At 31.5% G+C, this 26,589-nt stretch overlaps 1 protein-coding gene across 3 annotated transcripts in view; it reads left to right on the plus strand.

Moving 5' to 3' along the window:
- The window catches only part of LOC145319511 (uncharacterized), a 30,823-nt gene extending 4,637 nt beyond the window's left edge, over positions 1-26,186 (plus strand). Inside the window, exons 5-34 of one of the 3 annotated variants that reach the window (XM_080161682.1) lie at positions 385-434; positions 2,091-2,138; positions 2,735-2,815; positions 3,248-3,323; positions 4,102-4,198; positions 5,245-5,323; positions 6,217-6,304; positions 7,369-7,392; positions 8,292-8,351; positions 8,725-8,829; positions 9,263-9,377; positions 9,977-10,039; positions 10,793-10,860; positions 11,237-11,321; positions 12,239-12,282; positions 12,672-12,722; positions 14,255-14,308; positions 16,367-16,468; positions 16,870-16,968; positions 17,421-17,545; positions 17,998-18,093; positions 18,548-18,712; positions 19,039-19,176; positions 19,298-19,435; positions 19,862-19,925; positions 20,665-20,726; positions 21,463-21,564; positions 22,480-22,611; positions 23,069-23,113; positions 23,716-26,186. In XM_080161682.1, coding sequence (XP_080017808.1) covers positions 385-434; positions 2,091-2,138; positions 2,735-2,815; positions 3,248-3,323; positions 4,102-4,198; positions 5,245-5,323; positions 6,217-6,304; positions 7,369-7,392; positions 8,292-8,351; positions 8,725-8,829; positions 9,263-9,377; positions 9,977-10,039; positions 10,793-10,860; positions 11,237-11,321; positions 12,239-12,282; positions 12,672-12,722; positions 14,255-14,308; positions 16,367-16,468; positions 16,870-16,968; positions 17,421-17,545; positions 17,998-18,093; positions 18,548-18,712; positions 19,039-19,176; positions 19,298-19,435; positions 19,862-19,925; positions 20,665-20,726; positions 21,463-21,564; positions 22,480-22,611; positions 23,069-23,113; positions 23,716-23,796 — 2,537 coding nt within the window. In that variant the 3' untranslated portion in view covers positions 23,797-26,186. The remainder of the gene's footprint in view (positions 1-384; positions 435-2,090; positions 2,139-2,734; positions 2,816-3,247; positions 3,324-4,101; positions 4,199-5,244; positions 5,324-6,216; positions 6,305-7,368; positions 7,393-8,291; positions 8,352-8,724; positions 8,830-9,262; positions 9,378-9,976; positions 10,040-10,792; positions 10,861-11,236; positions 11,322-12,238; positions 12,283-12,671; positions 12,723-14,254; positions 14,309-16,366; positions 16,469-16,869; positions 16,969-17,420; positions 17,546-17,997; positions 18,094-18,547; positions 18,713-19,038; positions 19,177-19,297; positions 19,436-19,861; positions 19,926-20,664; positions 20,727-21,462; positions 21,565-22,479; positions 22,612-23,068; positions 23,114-23,715) is intronic. The other 2 variants (XM_080161683.1, XM_080161684.1) reach the window with 2 other exon arrangements.
- The last annotated feature ends 403 nt before the right edge of the window (positions 26,187-26,589 follow it).

Here is a 26,589-nt window from a genome sequence, read left to right on the forward strand (position 1 = left end):
AAATTTCTTTTTAAAAGCAAAGCTTTTCTTTGTTTATGATATGCCAAAACTCTCATCCATTTCTGCGACTCAAATGGTGGATATAGTTTTCAATTTTAGTATGCTAATATCGCCCTATTACTTTCAAACCTAATTACTTGAATTTTTGCAATTAAGAACCTAATTCAGTTGTATATTCTGCTCTTTTATAGTCCCTTTATAATCTCATTTGTGCTTGTTTGACTTTTGGTTTGATTTGTAAAGCTTTACTTTATGAATGTTGTCATTCTTGTTGTGTGGCTTTAATATTTGTACTTTCTGAAAATTATAAAATACTCCACAAATGAAATCATGTCTGTTATATTCTTGAATGTATTGAAAATTGAAATAATAATTGATAACAACAGGATATGGCCGGACCAGTCCATGCCACCATGGCGTCCTACGGAGCTCAGGTACAACTTTATATACATATTATAGAGAAGCCTCGCTACTAACATTATTGGGGAGGAATTTTAAAAAAGATTTATAATAATTAAGGATCACTGTTAACTTAAAATAACTATTCTTATATAATTTAAAATTCATTATAGAGGAATACAATATATGTACTATTACAAAATCTTCTAAAATTTCTAACATTTAAAAAAATTGTATTTAATATTTAATTTTAAAAATCCGCTGAGTAACATTATGAACATTTAAGAAAAAAATAAAAATTCAGACTATTGCATCAAATATTTGAATATAGAAATAAATAAGTCATATTTTATTTTATTCTTTCATACATTAAACAAATTATATTCATTGGTAATATTTAAAGTACTTTGAATTAAACTGCAACATTTGATTAATGTTGAAACAGCTTGACATAAATCAATAAAATAGTAATATACATTAGACTGGCCCAAAAAAACATGAATTTTTAAATCTTTACCATATCAATTTGCGGATACCTAGAAGTTGTTACCCGCTCAAATGTAGACCTTTTAGTGAAAACTAGACCTCTCTACAATGAAAATTGATCTCGAAATTTCAATCTTAAGCTTTTAATCAAAAACTTAATATTTTCATGATTTTAACAAGAAATAATTAAAGAACTGCCAACCTAAAATAATGTAACAAGAGTTCAAATATGAAGCAATTATTTTTCTTTAATGATTTTGCAGTATGAATTAGCTTTCCCAAATTATTGTAATTGTACATAAATAAATTTTCATACTTTCTTTCTTCATATGTTTATTCCTGGTGATTTTAATATTTTATTTCAATGTTTGTAAACAAACAGACAGAAAATTTGATGTTTTGCTTTATATCTGGTGTAAGGCTTTCTTAATTTGGGGAAGAAAAGGTGAAAATGAATATGCATTTGACGAGATAGCGATAGATTTTTTCTTAAAATCAATTATAGGGCAAAAATCTACCAACAATACCTAACCTATTTTTACATTCCGCACATTGAAAAGCGATTTAGACCTTCATTTGGGCCACACTAATATACATATATCAAAGGAGTGTGTCCGGGATTTTGCTCTGGGGGTGTGCTGTGCAAAGCACCATGGAAACTTTTTCATGCCTTGTTGATTTTTGTCACCAATTCAAAAATTTTAAAATGTGGGGTAGAAAGTAAATCGTTAGATGGGGGTAAATTGTTTGATTCTCAGTCCTGATTATAGTTAAGGGAATATTCTTTTCTACCACATATATGATTAGTAAACTTAATTAAAGTTTTATGTTACTTTGGGTTTTGCAACATACAAATTTTAAATGAACAAAGAGTACATTGAGTTAATGTGAACCTTTAAAAATGCAGAAATATACTTTAAATATATATGTACGTTTGTATGTGAATTAATATTTGTTTATGGTTTCAAACATGAAATTTGTATTTAATTTTAACATGTGTACTTTTATAATATGACTTAACTCAAATTTAATAAAGCTTAAAACCTCATCTTAATGATCAAAATTCAAAAAAAGTCCCCAAAAAAGTTAAGCCAAAGAAAAAGAAAATGTTATTATAAAACTTTGGGGGCCAGTGTAATAAACAGACCATTGTCCCCCCCTCCCTGCCTTCTTGATAAAATTTTGACTACTGCAATACTTATTAGAACGTGGCAGGAGCCATGCATGCTGTCATGGCAGCATATGCAGCCCAGGTAAATAACAAATCTGGGCAACAATTTTACAAAGATCATGTAATATTCAAATTAGGAACACAAAAAAGCTCAATATGAAACATTAGGTCTATATTCAATAATTCAGGCAAATTATCCTTAATTTTGTTTTAAACAATTGAAAAGTTTCTACTTTGAAAATTAAATGATCTTTAATAAAAGCCTTAAAGACCTGTCAAACAATCTGTGTTTTGTTCCGTGTTCACTGTTCTGCTGTTTTCTAAACCTTGTTTTGGGATGCTTATCTATTTTTTTTTCTAGTTGCACACTCTATAGTTGCATGTTATTGTAGAATAAAGTGAGCCATAGCTTATTTGTGAAACATGTAGCACCCTAATTTGTAGTTGTAGTTTACTTGGGAATCTTGAAAATATATAAAAGACATTTTAAAGAGTTCATAAATGTTAATTATTTAATTATTTTTATGTAGATAATTATTATGTTTTTAATGAATATTTTTAGAAATAGCAAATTGCAATGTTTCCTGAATTTTTCTGTGAATTTCACCTTTCTGCAATGTGTTAAAAAGTGGATTAAATTTTTTAAAAAAATTTATGTAATAAGTATTTATTTTTCAGGATCCTACATGTCACAGAAAGACCTTCAACTCTCAAATCCTTGGCTTTGAGAAATATGGACCATTTCTCATTATGATTCAGGTCAATATTTTTAAAATTAATTTTGTGTATTTGTAGTGGCCAGGCAGAATTTGGGCTAGTTGTGCTAGATAAGATTCCTTGCTCAAATACAAACCGCAAGGAAACTACACGTTAATCCTGCCTAAACCTCCTATCCTGAGATAGGGCGGGCTAAATGGAAGGTACTCATGTACCTGTAGTTTAGATGTTAACCACAAACTGTTATAATGTTTTAGTATTACCTGTGCCTTTAAACAATAAAGACATTTATCCTTCATCAACCTGTGTTGAAATTCTATAGCGTAGCAGCTCTACTGCTAATTCGAAGTAAAGCTTTTCTTATTTTACCTTACCTACACTTATTATACCTTACCTACACATCCTACAATGACTACATATTACTGAATATTAATATGGTAGTAAAGTGATATCTTTAAGCAAATGTATGTTCAGATATTGAGTATGATTATACTGGAGAGGATAAACATATTATTACCAAAGATGAACCAACAGATGGAAAGATTTTACAAGGAATGAAAAATATAAATTTTATATTTTTGTAGTTCTCTCTTATTCAAAGTAGTTAGTTTTTTGTCATTATCATAAGATTATTATTAAGATCTCAATTTATAGGGAATCTTTACTCAGGTCTCTTGATGGTGTTATTTTTAGGGTAGTATATACTTTTCTAGTCATTTATATACATTATTACATATAGCGCACCTAGATCCTAGGGTTGCAGCCGCTAGTAATGTTAAATAGAGAGAGAAGTGAAAGTTTATGCAGTTCATTATTTATTTAACAACCATCTTTCTATGTTCTATGCGGTGCATTTATGAATTAATTCATATACCCATTATTTGGTAGAAAGCTCATATTGATTTCCTAATTTAATTATACTATTTTTCATATATTATAATTTTTGTACTATGTAAAATATTTTAGATTGTTTTAAGGAAGGAATTGTATACAAAGAATGATTATTTGGGATTTAATGATACATCGGCCAAGTACATAACGATTAAATGTGTAGATATGTTCTCAATTTTTGATACATTACAGCAAGTCAAGTTTCTGAAGCTCTTTATAGTGCCTATAAAAAAGGGATAAATTAAAAAACTTTTGGATGAAGTATCCCAAATGGCATTATATTAAAAGAGTACATTATTCTATTAGAAAGTCATTCGGATACTTCGACCTAAAGTTTTTTCCTTTATACCCCTTTTTTGAAAAAAAAGATATAAAACTTATAAAAACTTAATTCCGCTGAATACAAATGAAAATAAATTATATATTACTTGCTTGACAGAGTGTTGTTGAAGAGACCCTTGTAGGTCGTGATCCTGACATAGCTGATGACCTGGCTGGCAGTGATCTGAGTGTTGACAAGATACTTAGAACAAGGTAAATATAACCTTCACTTCGACAACTTCCCTCAAACTGGAAAGTGAACTACTTATTAACCTTGACTTACCAAACCAAAGGAGGCTCGTTATAGTGCCTTTTTAAAACTGGCATCATACAATACAAATGACCAATGATAGGCCAATACACAGACTAAATTACTAATGGCAGGCATAATACATTTTAATTGACCAATGGTAGGCCAGTATGACGTCATTTTTGATAGGCACTTTTAAAAGCTTCCAACCATAGTTAACCTGAGTTATTCTTGTTAAAATGTTGCAATACCTTACAGGTGGAATTCTGTATGTTGCATTTTGTCATTTTAATTTAATATATCGAACAACGTTTTTTTGTAAAGTAATGCTCAATTTAAACAAGCTTATGAAACATTGATATTATTTAAGTATATGAAAAACAAGGATAAAAAAATGACACAACCCAATCTTTCCCGATTTTGTATATTTTTTGAGGAACACGATTCCAGTGACGTCATATTTTTCTTTCCCGAAAAAGGAAAGGGGGGAAGAAAATCTCTTCAAAAGAGATGGGGAAACCCCCCTTTTCTCCCATATCTTTTTTCTTCCCCCCTTCCCTTTTTCTGGAAAGAAAAATATGACGTCACTGGAATCGTGTTCCTCAAAAATTATACAAAATCGGGAAAGATTGGGTTGTGTCTAAAAAAATACATAGGTAGTAAGTAAAAAAATCATGGAATAGACAAACGGATTAAGGGAGTTATATAGCAGATGTTCACTTGTAATAAAGAATGAGAGTAAGCAAAATTTCAAAAATAATTTTTATGTCATTTGAAGCATGACCGACAAACAGACGGACAAAACAATAGAAAAGATGCTCATTTGTCATAGGAATAATCACTGAAAAGTTTAGCTCTCTATCTTCAATAGCAACCGAGAAAATCACGTCTATCTCCCCTAGAGCGATCAAGACTGACTGACGGACTAATGAAGTGAGCTGTTTAGTAGCTTTGCTACTATAAAGTATTTTGATAATTGTTATTAAAATTGATTATTTTTTCAATCAAGGCAAAAGGAAGAAATTTGTGGTTCACTGAAACGAAGCAGCACAATCTACAACACTTATTTCTGCAAGAATATTCTTCAGGTTATAAATAATTTCAATTTATATTATCCTATCCTATTATATAAAGTAGTAAGCGTTTTATGTCTGTTCCGAAGGATCTCGCTAACCGCTGAACCGATATTGTTCTCCTTTACAGTGAAGCTCCTTATAGGTCCTGGGAAGGTTTTAAACTAATTTTTGGGGGGGTTGTCTTCACCCCTCTTCACCCAAAAATTATTTTTTTTTACTCTTTAAAAATTCAAATTTAAAATGGGATGATGTCCACCTTAAGTGCACCTAGAGGCTTCTAGGGGGTGCAGCTAGTATGCATATAAAGTATATGCCTAAAGTTTTTATTTCCGTTCCTGTTGAAATTCTCATGAAAGATTTTTGTAGATAATTTTCAATAGAATTGATTCCACTAAAAAAAAGATACATATTTAGGTCCCCAAAGTTTTGTAATTTGTAAAATAATATAAATAGTTTTAAGGACTCTAAATGTGTGTAAAGTACAAAACAGAACGATGATTATCAAAATGTCTGTCCTATTAGAGCAGATCCGATCAACCACTAGACCAATTGGATTTTTCTTTTTGGATGACCTTTGTATTGCTACATACAGCTGGTATAATAGATTATGCTATTTCATAACATAATCATTCAAGAAAAGATAATAGTTATTTCTTTCATCGTATTATAAACCGCTTTCCGCGGATATAGAATGTACAATTATAAGATTAAAACCAGTTTTTTTTAGACCCGAGGTTTCCGAAGGCACGGGCTAAAAAAACTAGTTTTAATCTTATGATTGTACATTTCTATATTCGTACAAAGCTGGATGTAATACGATGATAGACTTAGTTTTTTCGTATGGATGAGAACCGGTTCCTATCCACCGGATTCGAATGAATACGAGAAAAATATTCTTTTTTTAGATATTCTTGGGGCTGGCATTTTCTTGCATTGATCTGTATTATGTTGTGATGGCTAAGGATGAGATTGGATACTGTGACATACCTCTAGGTAAGAAAATTATGTTGTGATGGCTAAGGATGAGATTGGATACTGTGACATACCTCTAGGTAAGAAAATTATTATGTTGTGATGGCTAAGGATGAGATTGGATACTGTGACATACCTCTAGGTAAGAAAATTATGTTGTGATGGCTAAGGATGAGATTGGATACTGTGACATACCTCTAGGTAAGAAAATTATGTTGTGATGGCTAAGGATGAGATTGGATACTGTGACATACCTCTAGGTAAGAAAATTATGTTGTGATGGCTAAGGATGAGATTGGATACTGTGACATACCTCTAGGTAAGAAAATTATGTTGTGATGGCTAAGGATGAGATTGGATACTGTGACATACCTCTAGGTAAGAAAATTATGTTGTGATGGCTAAGGATACTGTGACATACCTCTAGGTAAGGAAATTTCAACAACAACAACAATTTTGTCCATTTTATTGAAAGTTCCTAGCAAAGCCCCACTTTCCATACCTTATTAATTCACACTTTACCCCTGCGGCCTATAACTATAGTTCACTTTAGGGCTATCCTGTATCCAATACAACCTAACCTAGATCTGAGAAAACACTAAAAACTACATCAAATCCCCCAATTTTTTTTATTTTAATTTATACTTACTATAAGTACGTATAAATTACTGCTATTAGTAATTTAGTCTGTGTATTGGCCTATCACTGGTCTTTTGTATTGAATGACGTCATTTTTTCATAAGCTTCCAGACAAACATTTATTTGTCCAACTACTTTCATTAATAATAATTTCTCTTTTTTTACAAAACAGACCGTTTTTTCGATCGGTTTGTCTATCGGTAATGCTATATTTCTCAGAGATGGAGGGGACATTATAATGTTTATTGCACCAGTCCCCAAAGTTTTATGATAGTTTCTTCTTATCCGTTGTCGCTTTAATTTAATTTTCATTGCTTGGTTCATTAAGTTAAATTTTCAAACGTTTTGAACACTAATTTTAATGTACAGAAGGGTTAATTTTGTGTATAATTTTTGGGGTCCCTTATACTTCTAGTGTTATACTTATGTATTATTGTATTATGTAGGAAACAGCAGCAAGGGCATCGGAGGTACATAGAAAAATAAATAGTTGAACAAGACAGACTATTTATTTATAGAATTGCAGTTAACTACTTTTTAATGGCATGATTTTCACACTTTTTTACGCCTGCAAATTTAAAATTTTTCACACTTTTTTCGGGTATTATCAGTTTTGTGACACCGCCTATGAAAGGGCGGCGATCGATCACCACTTCATATGGGGCAATACAATCGCCTATTGGCCCAAGAGGCGATATAATGATCGCCCCTTCATCACCTTGTGGTGGAGTTGGTGACATCGCCCCTAGAAGAGTCGATAGGGGGAGGTGTCACGAAACCGGCTATATCCATTTTTTCTTATAGGGAAAAATCAATGTAAGATTGTTGATCATTCTCTTTAATTAAAATACAAACCTAAGTTTGTTTGAATGTTTGAAAATTTATTGCAAATTAAAAAAAAAATTAAGTTTTAAAAGTTTCGGTTGTTTTTATTTTTTTTACAGATTTTCAAAGTTCAGTTTTTACCACGATTTTTAAAATTTTTTTCTCTGACTTTTTATAATATTAACCTAGCCCCCCCCCCTCCCTAGAAGCCTCTAGGGGCACTTAAGGTGAAGGGGAGGAGTGGACAAGTTTTAAAAAGAAAAGTAAATTTTTTATATTTTTTTTTTTTCGGGGGGGGGGGGTTAATTTTTTTTTATAGGCGTGATTTCTCTTGGATGGGTGGAAATACCCTACCCCCCAAAAAAGTCAGAAACCTTTCCTAGACTTATAAGAAGCTTCCCTGTAAAGGAGAACCATGAACCATATAGGTTCAGAGGTTAGCGAGATCCTTTGCACAGACGTACAAAAAATCTTACTACTTTATATAATTGGATTTTGTTTAACTACAGTGCTGGGAAAATGCAAATGTTTAATTTATTTCTAGGACCTAATGGGGTTCCAGTAGTTACCCTGCAGTGTAGACAGAAAAGATTTGACATCAACCAGGAAACATATTCAAAAATAATAAAAAGCATGTATTCCTACTTTTACCAGAAATCACCATCATAAATCTTATCATATGCCCCTTACCTTTTTTCTCTTGTTTAAAATTTGGGATCTAAAGTCCTTCCTTACTCGAGTGCGCGATTTAGAATTGGGACTCGGGGAGGGGTTTAATTTAAGCGAAAATAAGAATTTTGTTATGCTTCAAGTATATACATTTAAAAGATTATATCTAATCAGCACATATCATTTCTCTTTCTTTTATGACTTTGTCCATTTATCTATATCAACGATTTTTTTGTGCTTCGCTACTTATAAATGTTGTCATCCTTGTTAATGTTATGATTGATACATTATTGGTTGAATATGTGTATAGACGCTGATAGTATTGTTCATAATATTTATGCTTCTGACAGTTGTGACCAACCTGTGCTCTATTGTCTGGCTCTGGGAGGGGGCTGGATACAGACACATCTCAAAGGAACAATTAATAACCTTTTTTTATCACTAAAAACTTATTAACTTTAGACTTTGTGTTGTAATTATTGAAAATAACATCATACAATACAAATGACCAATAATAGGCCAGTTTGGTCATTTGTATTGTATAACGTCATTTTTATAGGCAGTACAAGCTGATTCAAAATTATTGGGTTACTGTTTAATTTGTTTTATTCTGTATTAAATTTAGATCATATATTGTCCTGATTATTTTAGATTGTATAACAAAAAATCCTTCTATAGATAGAATTATACTACTTATTCTGAAAAATAAATATCTAATTTGATCTAAAAAAAAAACTAAGTCAACACTTTTCTTTAGGTTCATTTCGTCAATGACCAAACCCACCCCCCATTATGACAAATTTCTTTAATCGCGCCAGATCTAAATGGTTACAAATTTTTGCCATCAGATTGCAAACTTTCTGAATCAGGGAGACAAGAAAATAATCAAAACTGATGGGAAAGATTTTATATTTTTGTTTGACATGCTGGCGCACAATTGTGGTCTTCCTGCGACTCTTAGGTGGGTACAAGTCAGGGGAGGGAGGAGACATTGGCATGTTTATTACAATAGTCCACAAAGTTTAATAATAACGTTTATATATTCTTAGGCCTAATAACTTTGGAGATTTTAATTAAAATTAGATTGGTTCATAAAGTTGAATGTCTAAACAATGCAACCACTTTAGATCCTTGGTACAAGTAGATTATTTTAGCATAATATTTTTAAAAAAAGTTTTTGTACTTCCCCAAAAAAACATCTAGTAAACAACATTATTTTTCTGTTTGTCTGTCATGCTTCAAAAACAAATATACTTATTTTCAATATAGGTTTAGTAAGTTTTTATCTTACTCTTCTTTTTTTTTATGACCGCTGACCAAGTACTCCACACCTCACCACAATTGTCCATACATGTGTTTTGTGCTTTATTGCGTTTAGATGTTATCATCGTTGTTCGAGTATAATATTATTTTTATATACATCAATTTTATACCTTTTAGACATTGAGTTCTTAAAAACTTAATATTTATTATCTCTCACATTACCTCTTTATCTCGTTTATTTCTTAGTTTCCAATACAAAACTTTAAAAACTTTGCTAATTTTTTTACATTTTTTCAGAACTTTGACTTACACCTCTCACCAATTTGCTGAATTCTGTAAACCCAATATCAACTTTTCCAGGTAGTAGATTTTGATAAAAAATGAAGTACCAACGTACAGACCATGATTATAGAAATGATAAATATGTCCATGAGTAGCGCAGAATTAACAATCTTACAATACTTTTTACCTTGCAAAATAATATAATAGTAATATTTATTTAACGCATCGTATTATTATATATAGACAGCTTTCCACGGATATCAAAATGATTATTGTAAGATCAGGCCACTTTTGTTAGCCATAGGTCCGGGCTAACAAAACTGGTATTAATCTTACGATTTTTTTTAATATTCATGAAAATTTTTTGTAATACGATCTATACATTATTTTTTCAATATGGCTGAGAACCGGTTTTAATCTACCGGATATTTATCGGTTTTGAATAATACTGGAAAATGCATTAAATCTTCAAGACTTCATATTTTTAGTCTGGAAATGGGGAAAAAATAGTTTACAGTATGGCTTCTAAACCGATTAATATCCGCTGGTTTAGAACCGGACATCAGCCATACTGAAAAATCATATATAGCATAGCCTTCGACCCTTTGGAGCTAACACAATCTTGTAATCTTATATTTTTTCATTTTTATTTTCGCAAAGCTGTCTATAATACGATGCGTTACATAGATATTCAATCATCCTTTAAAGATCTTCTAATCTTTTTTCTGCAATTAAAATATTTGGGTTGTAGAGTCTTAACTTCCTCACAAAGAAAAATTGGCTAGGCCACCACAAAATTCAAAATCTTTTAATTTTTTTTTGTATTTTCAGGATGAAATTGACTGAAACTGAGATAAGGATAAGTTGGAAACCACCTCAGCTGGCATCTTTAGATACAGAGGAATATTATTCTTTTAAAAAAATCTGATAAATAAATGTCTGCCTATGATATCATTATCTAGCTTCCATTTAATTTAAATTAGTCAACAGAAAAAAGGGAAATATTAATAGTATTTTAGCTGTTTTGAAATCTGAAAATTGTATTATGTTATCAAAGCATTTAAAAGGAAATGTATAAAAAAGTGCAAATTTCTTGAAACCACATTAACAAAATGTTTAGCATTTTCAAATAAAATGGTAAAATATTAAATTCGAATTATTTACTATGTTAAAAGTTTACAATTAGTTTTTATTGCATTTCCCTAAAATAACCACAGATAAGAATCATAAGAAAGAGATTGCAATAGAATTTTGGAATAATGTTTGATCATATTCAGCTGGAAAAACCCATCACCCTCCAGAAGTATGTTGTCACAATATTTCCCAAAGTTGGAGAGTATTATCACAATGTTCCTAAAAGGTAAATCTTTTCAAATATTTAGATTCTTTTAATAGCAAAGACACTCCACAATACATTTACATACGTCTGGTATCTACTGCTGCTACGTCATTCTCCTTAAACCATAGCGTATCAAATACAGTGAGAGGCGGAGAGGACAATTGTTGGCCCAAAAACTTTAAGGACTTTTATTAAACTTTGTTTGGCTTGTACAAACTTTTCCACCAATATGATTATAATTATTCATTTCAACCAATACGATTAAAATTATTCATTTTCACCAATATTATTATAATTATTCATTTCCACAAATATGATTATAGTTATTCATTTCCACCAATATGATTATAATTATTCATTTCCACTAATATGATTATAATTATTCATTTTCACCAATATGATTATAATTATTCATTTCCACAAATATGATTATAATTATTCATTTTCACCAATATGATTATAATTATTCATTTCCACAAATATGATTATAATTATTTATTTCCATCAATATGATTATAATTATTCATTTCCACCAATATGATTATAATTATTCATTTCCACCAATATGATTATAATTATTCATTTCCACAAATATGATTATAATTTTTCATTTCCACCACTATGATTATAATTATTTATTTCCACCAATATGATTATAATTTTCATTTCCACCAATATGATTATAATTATTCATTTCCACCTATATGATTATAATTATTCATTTCCACCAATATGATTATTCATTGCTAGTCATGAATAAAACTTTAAACTTTAAAACAAAGATCGTGCAGTAAAAGGGTTGATTGCCTGTAATGCTACATAGGTGGGTCAAATTCCTTTCCATTTATATTAGGCTAAGGAAACTCTAACTCATAGGATTAAAACCAAAACCTATATTTTTATTATCAAAATATTCTAATAAATGTTGTCTATTTCAGTGGGATGAGAGAGCAACTGTTTCAAAACCTTGAGGGTGGCACTAAGGAAAATAATTTAATAATAAATAAATTTTATTTTCTTTTATTTATTATTCTTTTATTAAAGTAAAAAATGACTGTCTGGCTGAAATTTCAAATTAAAGCTTATTATAGGTCAACAAAAAAAATTTGTGAGGAGGGTAACACCCACAGTGGAGATACGACTTTAAGGTATGGGCCGTAAACTTTTAAAAAAGAATAAGCTTTTAAAAATTAAGAGTCCTGGTCAGTGGCGTGCACATCTAAAAAAATTGAATTTTTATAAATTTTTACACTACATCACCCTCCCACACTCCTGAATCCAATAGATTTTAGACTACAACCTATTGACATTTGTTACTTGATGTTGCAGATTTTGCTAAAATTTTATTTTACTTGAATTATTTGAAAAAATAGGAATACATAATAACAGTATCAGCGATTGTTAGCAACGCAAAAATGAAAGGTAGGTCAATTCTTACTTTCTTAAAAAAGGATTATATTCAAAAGTAGCGAAGCTGTTTGAATTAAAAGCAAAATATATGATCAACCTTTAAGAGTATTAAAAAAAGTTTTTTTTATATATACTACTTCAAATGCAGAGCGCCTTCATACTAGGGGTGTAGCTAATAGCAATCCTAATAATAAAGTAACATGATCTCTGTCTGTCTGTACCGAAGGATCTCGCTAACCATGAACAGATACGGTTCTCCTTTTCAATGTAGCTTTTCTTAGGTCTTGAGTATGTCTTTACCTATATTGGGAACGTGGTAGTGCGAATGGGGCGCTTGTCCAAAAGTTACGGTATGGAGATTGCTCTTCTATGAGTACTACTTAAATCCTACTTTTACTGCAATACACATAGACATTCTCAGCGTTGGCTTGTCAGTGAAGAATGCTTTTCCTTTTATTCCCACAAGTATAATACGAATTTGGTTGAACCCGTGGCAGTTCAACAAATACCCACGCGCGGTATTATATTGCTTTAAGCTAAGAATAAATGGCTGGTTATGATGTTCGATCTATATCATATAAATATATTAAGCACTTAAGAAGGAAGATAGTTTTATAAAGTGTATTTACATTACAAGTGAATCAGTTAAGTATGAAATATATACAGGATAGGAGATAATAAACATAAGTAGTGTAGGACAGAAAAGTGCCTTAAGTCCAAAGCATCTAATTGTGCATAGTGTTAGACCTCTAACATAAGACCTAGGCACAATTAATGCTAAGTACATAGGAACCTAAATTTAAACTACAATGCATGCTAAATTAACTAAGATCATTACCTTTAAGCCAGGAGAAGAACTTAATAGTTCAAGAGTCAATGAATAACTGAGCGATTTTAAGAAGTGCAAGTTATAACGACAACTATTTACCAGGACTTAGTCCTTGTCTGTTTAATAAGGTGTTTGTATGTTAAACTTGTGACGTAAATGTAGCTATGGCTATAGGTATACTTAGTATTACATAATGGTTACATGATTACTTCAACAATAGATATAATGTTTTATATAAGCATATAACAATATTCAATCACATATAGATTACCATGATTAGGCTAGTATTACCCATATATGGTGTTATATTGGTAATAATAGACTTGAAAATGCATAAAAATACATTAAAACTGCCTAAGGGCTGACCAGAGTATCTGTGTTTTATGCCTGAAGTGCGCGCAATAATTACTATGACCTGTCAATCAATATTTAGATCAAAGTTTTATACTGTGTTAAATTTATAGAGAGTATAAATAAAGTGAACTAGATGCAAAGCATTTCTATAAGAATCTTGTCTGTACGTTCAAAGAATTTTGAAATTTGGATGTCGCATCTCCAAACGAGTACTACCACCATGCCAAAAAAAAACATTTTTGTAAAAAGCTGATTTTAACAAAAATTAAAAAGAAAATATATTACGTTTCGCTAGAGGACGCTCGGAGAATAGCCGCAAGTGTTCATATATTTTGAAATAAAAATTTATGATTATTTTTAGGTGCTACGTGGAAAACTCTATTGCCCCCGTACCCACCACAAAATCTATTTGTCCAGGGATATACAAAGCTAAATAAATGTATGAAAATAGTGGATGTGATACACCACAAGTTCTAATTTTGTATCTATGAACCAAATCTTCATTAATTAAGTGCATAATTACATGGTCAAGCGTTATTTAAGACAGCCAACTCTATGACTGCACGATCTTTGTCTGGAAGTCCTTACTATGCACGTTAATGCGTTGCGATGTTTTGGGAAATGTTGGGAGAACTCATGTAGCGAAGCTTTTCTATAATTAGGGTCGGTCCGTCCGTACGTCTGTAACGGATAGCTTTTTTCATTAATTTAGGCATGTTAGAATTGACCTATCGATTTAAAACTTTGCATGATGATTAGGTACGATTTAGAAAGCGTAGCAACTCTATAATCATTACCAGAATGTCCGTACGTCCATTTTAAACATGTTGATTTTTTTTACTTTTTTCACAACAAATTTTTATGTGATCTAATTATCCAATTGATCTAATTTTTCGTATACTGATTCCTGGGACAACAAAGTACAATACTATAAGCGAAGCAACTCTATAATCAAGTCCTAAAAATGTAATTATGTCCATAAACATTAACCCGTATCAAGCATTTTTTCAACAAATTTACATATAATTTTGCTTCGACTCTTATACTTTTAAATTCTGCTTATTCAGTTCTGACAAAATACAAGTAATAATGTCTGTTTGTCTTACCGTTTCAGTGCTTCGCTTTTATGGATTTTGTCATCCTTGTTAAACAACAAACGCTGTACTGAGGTCAAACTTGCCTAAATGTAAAAGTATATACAGATTGACCCACGAAAAAGTATTTTTCAGCATGCAGCCCATATTTCTCAATTAATTATTAAAAAATATATATGTCCTTGTTCTCTATAGATTTCCACATAAGTAGATATAATTTTTTTTCTCGTATTCATTTGTATTCGGTGGATAGGAACCGGTTCTCATCCATACGAAAAAACTATGTCTAGCATCGTATTATATCCAGTTTTCTACGAATATAGAAATGTACAATCATAAGATTAAAACCAGTTTTTTTAGCCGGTGCCTCCGGCACCTCGGGGCTAAAAAAACTAGTTTTAATCTTATAATTGTACATTCTATATCCGCGGAAAGCCGTTTATAATACGATACGAGAAATAACTATTTTTACATCAATTAACAGCTGAGATTTTTAGAGCTAAAGTTTTGAAAAGTGGCTGAAGAAAGTTTTTTTAAAAGTGAAATAAGGTGTTTTCTTCACAATTTCAATACTTTTTATAAAACTTATATAAAGATGTTTCCAAGAAATTTATTTCATGCTGAAAGCACTTTTTTCACTTGTTCTAAAAGGCATTTTTTAAAAAGTTTATATTGCTAAAACACCCTTACACAAAGAAATCCTTTAAAATATAAGAGCAAATTAAAAGTACAGAAACAGAAATCAAACTTTTTTATTTTGTTGAAATAAAAAAAGTAAAAGTTACAGCTACAAACTTAAATTATTAAATAGTTAACAATTTAAAACGTATTAAAGTGGGCGTTAATTTATTAGGTCAAGGTTACTCTAGTACTTTATGGCCATGCTTACAATTATTGGATAGAAGATTAGTGGTTGAAATTGTGGGCGGGGCCATTCAAGGTCAAGTTATAAAAAAGGGGTGATTATAAATTATATTGTATGGGTATAAGGAGAAAAATGCATTTGATGAAATTTTGAAAAGTAATTTTTATATGTAAAACTAACATTTTTTAATGCAATTAATAATGTATCAATTGTAACTTGCTCTTCTTTCTTATTTGTTTCTTAACTGGTTGAAAAAAGTAATATACTAATAAAAAAACGAAGAAACATTTAGCAATATCCAGTTTCTCAGGCACTTTTGGCTTTAAAAATCGCGGCTGTTAATTGATATAAAAAAATATTTTAATATCCTCTGATAAGTACATATGCATCTTTTAATATTTTATTTATAAATTTGGGCTGCATATGCTAAAAAATACTTTTTCGTGGGTCATACTGTATAAGACACCATTATTTAATCATTTCATCTATATAATTTGATATATCCATACAATAAAGGAGATACAACGCACAGAGGGCTCGAACCTTAAACTAACCTGGATACCTCCAAAGGGACAATTTGAAAAGTACATTCTGGATATCAGAAAATGCTCACGAGGCAGGAGATATTTGCAATTTTCTTTTATATAATTTATCAGGACATATTGCGATGCCTGTCTATCCTCCCGCCCGTATGAAGCAAAAGATCAGTTTGATAGTCAGGACAGGTTTCTTAGTAAGGGTGGCAGTATGATACAATTGATTACAATTGATACAAGAATTATTATGCTCATTCAGTTTTACAGTTTATAATTTTAAATGCAAAATTTTTTAATTCAGGCAGATTTTGTAAAATGTAAATATTTTCTTTTATTTCTTGAATGAAGAACTATAAACAAGGAGAAAACAGACAATTTTCTTGAATAAATCAGACGTAATACATACCCTAATAAAGGTGTCATAATTTACTTATATTTAAAAATCCACTAAAATGAAATTGCAATAACGTGCCACCCAAAGGAGAAGCCCAAACACCTGAGGAAGCCGCAGCCACAAAAGTTCTTGAAATCATTATCAACAAAGAAGAAAAAGATTTTGTCATCTCAAATCTTGAGCCAGGTATTTACATAAATCATTGACCATTGACAATGTTTGTTTATAGGTTTCCTATGCTTGAAATAATAGACATTAATTATAAAAAAGTTTTTTTGTATGTCCTTTAATATATAGCTAACTAACCATTTAACCGATTTTCTACTCTCTACTAATCCTTTCTTTTAAGCCCGTAGATATTTTGGGCACAATGACTTTAATGAATCAATATACATTTAATATTATGGAAGTACCTACTTTTGATTAAGAAAGTTTAGAATAAATATGAAGATTCTTTCAGGTGATATTTATGCATCAAAAACTATATATTATAAATTATAAATATTCAGGTATGCCTAATATAAAATAGGTTTAAGTAGGCCTCTAAAATTTACGGTAAGCATATATTATGGACAAACGAAAATACACCAATTAAAGAGAAGCTTAATTGATAAAATCTAAACATGCTATTTTTCCAGGGGAGGCGTACAAAGCCAGGCTGAGATCAGTGACTGGAAGCCAATGTTGCTCTGAGGAGAAGATACCAGAACAGTCATACCTGACACAACCACTACCACCACAAGCGGAAAACATCAAGTTCCAGGTAAAAATGGTGAATTATACCTTTGCATTTTGTAAACTTGTTCTCTATCCATCCGTCTTTTTAGTGATCAATACTCTATATATCTAACCGGTTAACAGCTTTTTACAGCCTTTAATAAAACAAGATTTAATTGGTTTATCAAGTTTCTGTATATTTATACCATCTCTCTGTATTACTAAAAGCCTATCTTTAGATAAATACATTTCTTACTTTTTATCTAATTAACAGCTACCAATATAGACCTATAATAACAGCCACTTATCCTTCTATCCACCTATTTATCTATGTATTATCCATTTACATACTTTTCTATCTATCTACCCAGGTAACATCCACCAGTGTCGACTTTTAATGGCAGCCTCCGATAAACCAGGAGCCTGATATATATATATCTATCTTTCTATCCATCTACTATCTATCCATCTAGTTATATATCTAATCTATCTATCCAGGTAACATCCACCAGTGTGGACCTTTACTGGCAGCCCCCAATAAAACAGGAGCCTGATTCGTTATCCTTACTGGAGAGCTATGAAGTTGAACTTAAGGTATACATCATGTTGTCAAGAAATTTATATTTTTAATATGACATCGTCTCTATAACTATGACTTATGATAAGTCTTTGGGTTTTTAAAAATGAATACTATTTCTTTTCAGTAGCGAGGCTACTTCATAATTTGAAATATTCTGCTGTTCATCAGAAACGTAAAATTCTTAGATCATATTTAAGATAGATGGCTGATTTTTTTCTGTGAAGATTCCCATTGTCTGTCAGTCATTCAAAAAAAGACCTTTAAATATAAAGGTTTCGTGATTTTATTTATGATCCCACTACAACCACACTGAATATCTACGCTATACTTTTATTTGTCCGTTAGTCACTTCATTATTTTTCAAAAGCATAGATACATTGAAATTAAAGTTGCTTTTTAGTGATAACTTATGCATATCTGGATTCTTAAACAAATTAAGATTTTTCATTGAAATACTTTCTGTTCTAGACGACCTCAGGCAAGGAGTTGATCAAGGACTTTGTGAACAAGCAAACGTACAGATACACCTTCAGCAACCTGAACCCTGGTCAGGAGTATGCCGTGGGTATTGCCACCATCTGCAGGATGAGAGATGTCAATAGGAAAATTTTTCTGGATAGCAAAAGCCCAAAGGTATACTTTGTTTGTCAAGCAGCAAGTACAATTTTTCAGGGGTTTCGTCTCTTTAGTGGTGTAGGATACCCACCTCCCTTAAGTTAGGGTTGGGTAGGGAAAATCCTGAAGCTTTTTATAGCGCCTATAATAATGACATTATATCAGCCTACTATTGGTCAATTAAAGTGTATACTGGCCTGCCATTGGTAATTTAGTTTGTGTCGGCCTATCATTAGTAATTTGTATTGTATGACATCATTTTTTATAGGCACTATAAAGAGCTTCGGAAACCTTTCTCTTCTTAGCCTTACATTGAATATTTTGAAAAAAAAATATTAATTTAGGTTGAGAAGCAGTTTATGTCGTTGCCGACGGCCCCGACGAACCTTACGTTCGACAAGCCCGAGGTGAACAAGGTGAAGATGTCCTGGGACCAACCAAACATTGTCTCCACCACGCACAGTGTTGAATATGACATTGAGGTAGGTCTTTTATTATAATTTTATTTAATACTAGAAATTATGTCCCATAAAGTATGTCTTTTTATTTTTGTGTCTGCAGAAAACTGACAATGCAAAATCAATTAATTAATGCTTTATAAAGATCAACCTGGTGATGTCGTACAACAGCTTGGGTGGTATCAACGCCTTCGAGTCCCTGGAGACCTACCAATCAGTGAAAAGAGCGAATGAGCCGACATTAAAATTGGCAAATCTGCCCGTCTCTGGGGCGCTCTATTCGGTAGGTTACATTTTATAGTAGCGGAGCTACTTTACAACTCAAGGTTGTCTGTGCGTCCTTCCGACCAGACACAATTTTATAGTGGTTGGAATAATGTAATAACGCATTATTATAAGTGTTACAGAGACCGAAAAGAGAAGCTTTTTATAGTGCCTATAAAAATAGAATTAATTTAAAAAATTTGGCCGAAAAATCCCGAATGACTTTTCTAATATGACGTCATTCGGGATACTTTGGCCAAAAGTTTTTAAATTTATCCCCCTTTTTACAGGAACTATAACTAGCTTCCCTGAAAGACTAAGAAGGATATTTATTTAGAAATTTTTTAGATAAGAATCTGATAACCCTCGCAGCTTCGCTATAGTTTATGTATGGGAAAATTATATTAAAGGGACGAACAAGTTTTAAAATAATGAATTCTCTTAGGTTTCAGTAAAGACTGTAATTTTGTACAATAATGAAAACCTTACAAGCACTGATGCACTGACAGGTAAAAATGTATATTTTAATGATAATAGCGGCTGCGCTCCTAGCATTTTGGGGCTCTGTATTTAAATTTGTAATGAGGGGGCAGAAAAATAGCTCAAAACCGCCCAACGCTAAAATCTAAAAATAAAATAGTATAAAACATTCCGGGAATAATTTAAAGCTTCCCTGAAAAGAAGAACACTATCAGTTCTGAAGTAATTGAAATAATAAGCTTAACACAAAATAAAATTTATTATTCTATATAAAAAGAAGATAAAATATGGGGGATGTGTGTTGTCAGAGATGCTTCATTTGGCTTCTGAGATTGTTTTCATATTTTTTCGAGTAGGGTTGATCATGCAAAAGGCCTAAGATATAAAATATAACTATGTTAAAAAAATAATTAGATCCATCTACCTCAGTCAAAAACTGAAGAAGCTTTGTTTGCAACCTCAATTCAATAAAATAGAAATAAAGTATAAAACATAACAATGGGATGTAGCTGGACAAAGTGTGTCTCAAAAAATCAGCCTTGATGTGATGTCATAAAAATGAGGGTTTATCCATTTCTTTTTTAGGGGATTTTCTTTCCCACTTCTCCTCTCATCTCCCTCATTTTCATGACGTCACTTGGCTGAGTTTTGAGAAACTTTGTCCAGCTATCAATAATATGCTTATTATCCTTTAGTGTTATAAACAAAAATCTAAACTTTAGATTTCTAAAACCCATTGTTGTATGATAATACCTACAATTTTTGCAGGATTTTTCACAACACGACCTATCCCACCGTCTGATTTGGAAATTTTAGACAACGAAGAACAGGTTAGAAATTTTTTTTATAAATTTTTAGTAACACGGTTACTTTACAAACGGGGTATGTTATTATCCGTCTTTCGTTCGTTGGCACATCCTTATACTAAAGTAACAGGATGTTTGTTTGTCTGTGTGTGTATCTGTGTGTCTGTACCGAAGGATCTCGCTAACCGCTGAACCGATTGGGTTCTCCTTAACAGAGTAGTTTCTCATGTGTCCCGGGAAGGTTTTTAACTATTTTGGGGGAGGGTACCACCACCCTCCCAAGAGAAATCACAATAAAATCGAATTTTTTTAAAAATATTTTCGCCGCATAGTGTCGCTACCGTTTTCTCGCTAGCTAAGTCGCGCTGCGTAGAAGCATGAATTTAAGAGCTGATAACATAGACAAATTATTTCTCAAATTAGATATTTAAAATAAATTAAAAACATTTAAATGCCACTAGAGGCCTCTAGGGGCGTAGCCGCTAGTTAATAAATAAGAGAATAAATCAGGACTTCACTTTCATTGATTTATTGACAATGTAAACTTTCGAATTAAAAATTTTATTGGTCCGTCGGTATGTCAGTCATACTAACAAAAATTTAAATTAAAATATATAAAAGACATATGAATGGTTTTGATTTCCCCCCGATAGATTTAATAGCACCGAAAATCAGCATCTAAATCACTTTGTCTGGATTTCCATCCATGATTTGTTGTGCTTCGATACTTTTGGATGTTGTTATCCATGTTTCTTCTTAGATTTTTCAATGGAAAAAATCGTCAACAAAATCTGTGACGCAGTACAAGCTGAAGATTCGAGGAAAACAAGAGAAGACCCAAGATTTTTTCATTAAAGATATGGTAAAATTTCATAATGAATTAGGGATCTTAAGTAGTAAGACAATGGAAGATAAATTAATGTACATCTTTTAAAAGCGTAATAAAAAAATAAAAATATTCCTTTTGTAGTTTTAATTTATTGGTTGAAAAGTTTTGACAATGCTTATTTGAACCAACCAATCCAAATTTTTTTAAAGTTCAAATAATTTTTAGACAACGAATGAGAAAATGTGTTTATAGTGTATTGCTCTTTTCCCTTCTTAAATATATCAGTTGAAGTTTGTCCACATCTTTTTCATTGCCTAATATCTATCGTAACATTATTTGTAAGATCTGAAAAACAGCTTAGTCCCTGAAATATGTTTCAGACCATATGTAATATTTTTCCCTGTAAGATCATTAAATGGCTTTTATTAGGTAAAACAATTATTTTTTTGTGTGCAATTGTCAGAAATAGTAGTTTTGACTGTACTGCATGTATAGCCGATTGGGCGTTATCCTCTTAGAAATTTTTTTTTCAATTTTGAAAATTTGAGTATCCCCCCCGGGCCCCCCTCCCCCCCCGACAACGACGAACAACTATTTTAGGTTAGGTTATGTTTTAGGCTAGTGAGCCGAGCGCTGCGGCTAGGCAGGCAAGGGGGCCGAGCGCTGCGGCTAGGCAGGCTAGGGAGCCGAGCAGCGCTGCGGCCAGAGTTCATTGTTCGCTGTCGGGGGGGGGGGGGGGGGCCGGGGGGTACTCAAATTTTCAAAATTGAAAAAAAAATTTAAAGAGGATAATACTGCCGATTGTAAGGGTTAAATCTAAAGTAGCATGTTCCAGTTGTGTTGATGTGTCTGAATGTGTATTTTTCTTTGGGGAAGGGGGTTGGTTAATTATGGAAGAATCACCTAATATTGTTTGCACGCCCCTATTTATAAAATGGCAATTTCTAGGATCCAGACAGTGAGTTAATTGCCTTTGCACTTGATATGGAGCTGGAGGAGGGTGTAGAATATCATATCAATCTTTACAGTCAAGTTTATATCAATGATGCCTGGGTCGACAGCAATTCCCTTCATGTTAAGGTAATTTTTCTTAAATCTTTGTCCGTCTTGTCTTCTCATATCATTAGAGTAAAGTAATAGAGGTGGAAGGGGTTAAATAACTGTATGTCCCCACCCCGTGGACCCGGTGCCGACTTTCAATTGAGTCTTAGAATATCAGCCAAGTCGCCACAAAAATGCAGAAAGCAGTTTCCTAGCGATGAAAAAGGTCCCCAAGAAAGGGGGCAGGTGGTTGTTTGGGTTATTCATCTATACTTATATCAATCATAAAAATAACTATTCTAATTCCTATGTATGCAGCTCTGGTTTTGCTTTTTCAGTTAAAGGGAGGTGGTAGACAAATTTTTTAAATCCCGGTCAAACCTCACCTAACTATAATAAACCTTTTTTAACCCAACCTAACCTAACCTATCTAGTGTTAAATTTGCAATCCCGCAATTTTAGAAATTTAATTTAATTAATAAATATGTTTATTTAGATGTTGAAAGAAAACGTGGGATCAGTATTCAACAGTTCAATTCAGGTTTTTTTTTAACTTTTACAGCCGAAATATAATTACATTTTAAGCCTAATTTATGGTTCGTAATTTTGTTAACTGAGAAAAATATTAAACAGGAAAAATAGATAAAAGAGAACTAGGTAAGATATAGGAATAAAGAGTAAACCAGAATTATTGTCACAAAAATTATGTAAAACACTTTTGGACCCTTTTTCCAGTTATAGGTGTTTTCTTCATTGTATAAATTTTACTGTTAATTTTTATTTTGTTTTTAGCTTTTTATTGTTGCGATCCTTAAGATCAAAGTTTTCAGTATAATTTACAGTATTAAAAGCTTTAGTAATAAAAAAAAGACTTACAGTGCCTGTAAAAAATGACGTCATACAAAACAAATGACCAATAAAATGCCAATATACATTTTACCATTGTTCAATTATAATGTATACTGACCTATCATTGGTCATTTCTATTGTATGAAGTCATTTTTTGTATAGGCACTAATAGCTGCTTCTTAGTAATAGTCACAAATTAATATTTAGGTATGTTTATCTACTAAAGAGGGTGTTTTTTTTTGTAGATGGTAATACCTACCTTTATTGTGATTCCATTATTATATTTATATTCAGGACCCTGATGAGTTGGACCGAGGTCTGGCGAGACAAGTGTCCATGAACACGACTAAAAAACTCGTTCTCGTCAGAAATTGACAAATACTGATAATTCCTAAAACCCCGAAACAAAAGTCTTCACCTTCCAAAGAGAAACCTTCACCTTCCAAGCAAAAACAACTCTCTCCCTCCAAGGCCATACAGAGAAAAGTGACGGGGGGGCAGGAAAATTATCAGGTGTACAAGTGGTGGGGTCGCCCCCCACCACCAATGTATTAATGTGAAAAAATTAGAACGTATTAACCCTACAAGAAAACATATCAAATTAAATTCAAATAAACAGAATTTCTCTGAAGCAAACATATCGATCTCCATTGCTTTTCTTTTTTTTTAGAAAAAAATGCCAAAAATTTTATTACAAAGTTTTAGCCTAGAATGTATTTTCCCCAGATTTCTTTCATTAGATTTTTAACCTTTAGAAAATTATTCTATCAACATCAAACATAAATAAAAAAGAAACTGCACAAAAATGATGTATTACTTAATATTTTTTTTTCTGTTCACTTCAATGATATAATTTTATAGTTTCTTATTTACCACATAGTAACAATATCAAAGTTATCAAGATTCAAAAGATTAATGATGAAAATTTCTGCATTTATAAATATTTTGTAAACCTAACAGAACTGACAATATATCTTCTGAATTTAATATACCTGTTTAATAAATTTCAATTTCTTCATTCTTATAATGTTCAACTACAGTTCCTCATAGATTTTCTTTTTAATTAGACATCACATGGTTAAGGAATAAGAATCAATATGGACAGTGGGATGCTTTCAAGATGTCACTTTCGCCTTTCTGCTGGGAACTGGGTGAGAGATAGACCGTTAGAGTTTTTTCTTTGTCATACCAATAGCTTTCTATAGACACCTTAACATACAAGATTGGTCTACTGTAGCTCCCCTGATAACTCGGCAAAGTCAAAACCTGGATTTGGCGTTCGGTCACCTTGAAAGTATCTGACTGTAAGATTCTAAAAATCAGTATTATAAGCAATGTTAACTTAACCTTAAGAGTGAACCCAAGGGGAGGTTTAAATTGTGAGAAATTATGAAATAAACTGTGCTTGCTAAGGACGAAAAAGTTCTTGTTTTCTGTTGTAAATATTATTATATGTTAACCTATCTTCAGTGTATCATAATGTTTCATTTTCATTTTGTATTTATTCAATCACCTGACATAACTACATTCAAATTTATTCAAGTATTTATAAAACAATTTAATATTATATTTTTGTAAATTTTGTCTAACCTAATTTTATTGTAGCTTTAATATATCTTAAATAATTGCTTTTGTAAATTTTTAAAATTAGGGACAATGAAATGTCATCTGTTGAAAAACTATATGATCAAAAAATATTTTTGACCGGCAAAAAAGTTTAAGGATAAACAGTTTTCTTAAGGTGACTTATCCTAGTCCACTAAAGAAACATACAGCAGAACAGAGCAGACTATAGTACATACAAAGTAGAATGATGTCTGTCTGTCCGTCCGTCTGAAGCTTAAGATCTCGGTATCCACTGAACCGATTGGATTCTACTCTTAAGGATATATACCTATTGGTCCTGTGGAGGTTTTAAACTATTTTCTTTTCTTTATTAAAACTTTGTTTTATCAAATTCAAAAAGATTGTGAAACCTTCCTTCTCCTGTAGGGACGAAGCCCCAAAAAGGCTAATGGCAAAGAAACTTTAAAAATCAAAGGTTTTAAATAATATAAATCAATATAAATAAATATAAAAAGTTTTAAAGAGTTATAAAATGTTCAAAAATACAGAAAATGTCTAAAAAAATGTAAAGAAAATGTTTAAAATTCTCCCCTGAACCTTCAGAAAAAAGGACACATATTATAAAATTTAAAAGGCTAATCGATCTAGAAGTTAGGGTTTCCTTAGACATTTTTCTTTATATGTATATATGAATATCCAAAGAAATGTACATGCTTTTAGAATTTGGATACTGAGGAATAGAATGGTAATTATTTCAACATAAGTAGCGCAGATATTACAAGATTTCAACCTTTTAATGGGAAAAATGAAAAAAAGAATTTTAAAAGAATGTCTTTATGGTGTCTATAAAAAAATAACGCCATACAATACACATGACTAATGATAGGCCAATACACAGACTAAATTACCAATGGCAGGCCAGTATACATTTTAACCAATAGTAGACCAGCATGATGTCATTTTTTTATAGGCACTATAAAAAGCTTCATTTTGAAAATATTGTCCAAAACACAGAATAGCATATTATGTTTTTAAAATTATTAAATCTTAAAATAATTAAGAAATGTTAATATTAATTATAGTACGGATGTACGGACGTTCCTGTTTTAAAGATAATTTTTCTGCTTGTTTTTCTGTGATCTAATATATTATTCTGTGATTATTTGTATTTTATCAAAATAAATGCAATTGAGTCAAAATCAATTTATAATAATATTATTTAATAAAAAGCGAATCAATTACCGAAACGTTTAGGCATCGGGTTACTCTATAATTAATTTTGACCGTCAGTATAACACTTAACGCCATAGGGGAAATTATAACGTTTGAAAAACGTCTTGAACTTTCTCGTTAAGATTCTATTTATCAATAAAATTCCTTTTTTATTCCTCTTGTCAGCCGCAACAAACCTAACGGATTAACAGCAGCTATTGGGAAGAATTGTATTTTCGGGTGACATTTGCTGAATGTAAGGTTGCGGCTGCAGCTGGCTTTGGCTGAGGATGGCTGCTACTAGGGCTGGCAGCGGCCGAGGGTGGCTATATTAAAATTTGATGGCTCTGGCTTAAACTTTTTTATAAATGGGGCAGAGTTTGATTAAAT

This window comes from Acartia tonsa, chromosome 5 (assembly GCF_053477335.1).
Source record: "Acartia tonsa isolate MP-2025a chromosome 5, ASM5347733v1, whole genome shotgun sequence".
In the NCBI taxonomy this organism is placed as follows: domain Eukaryota; kingdom Metazoa; phylum Arthropoda; class Copepoda; order Calanoida; family Acartiidae; genus Acartia; species Acartia tonsa.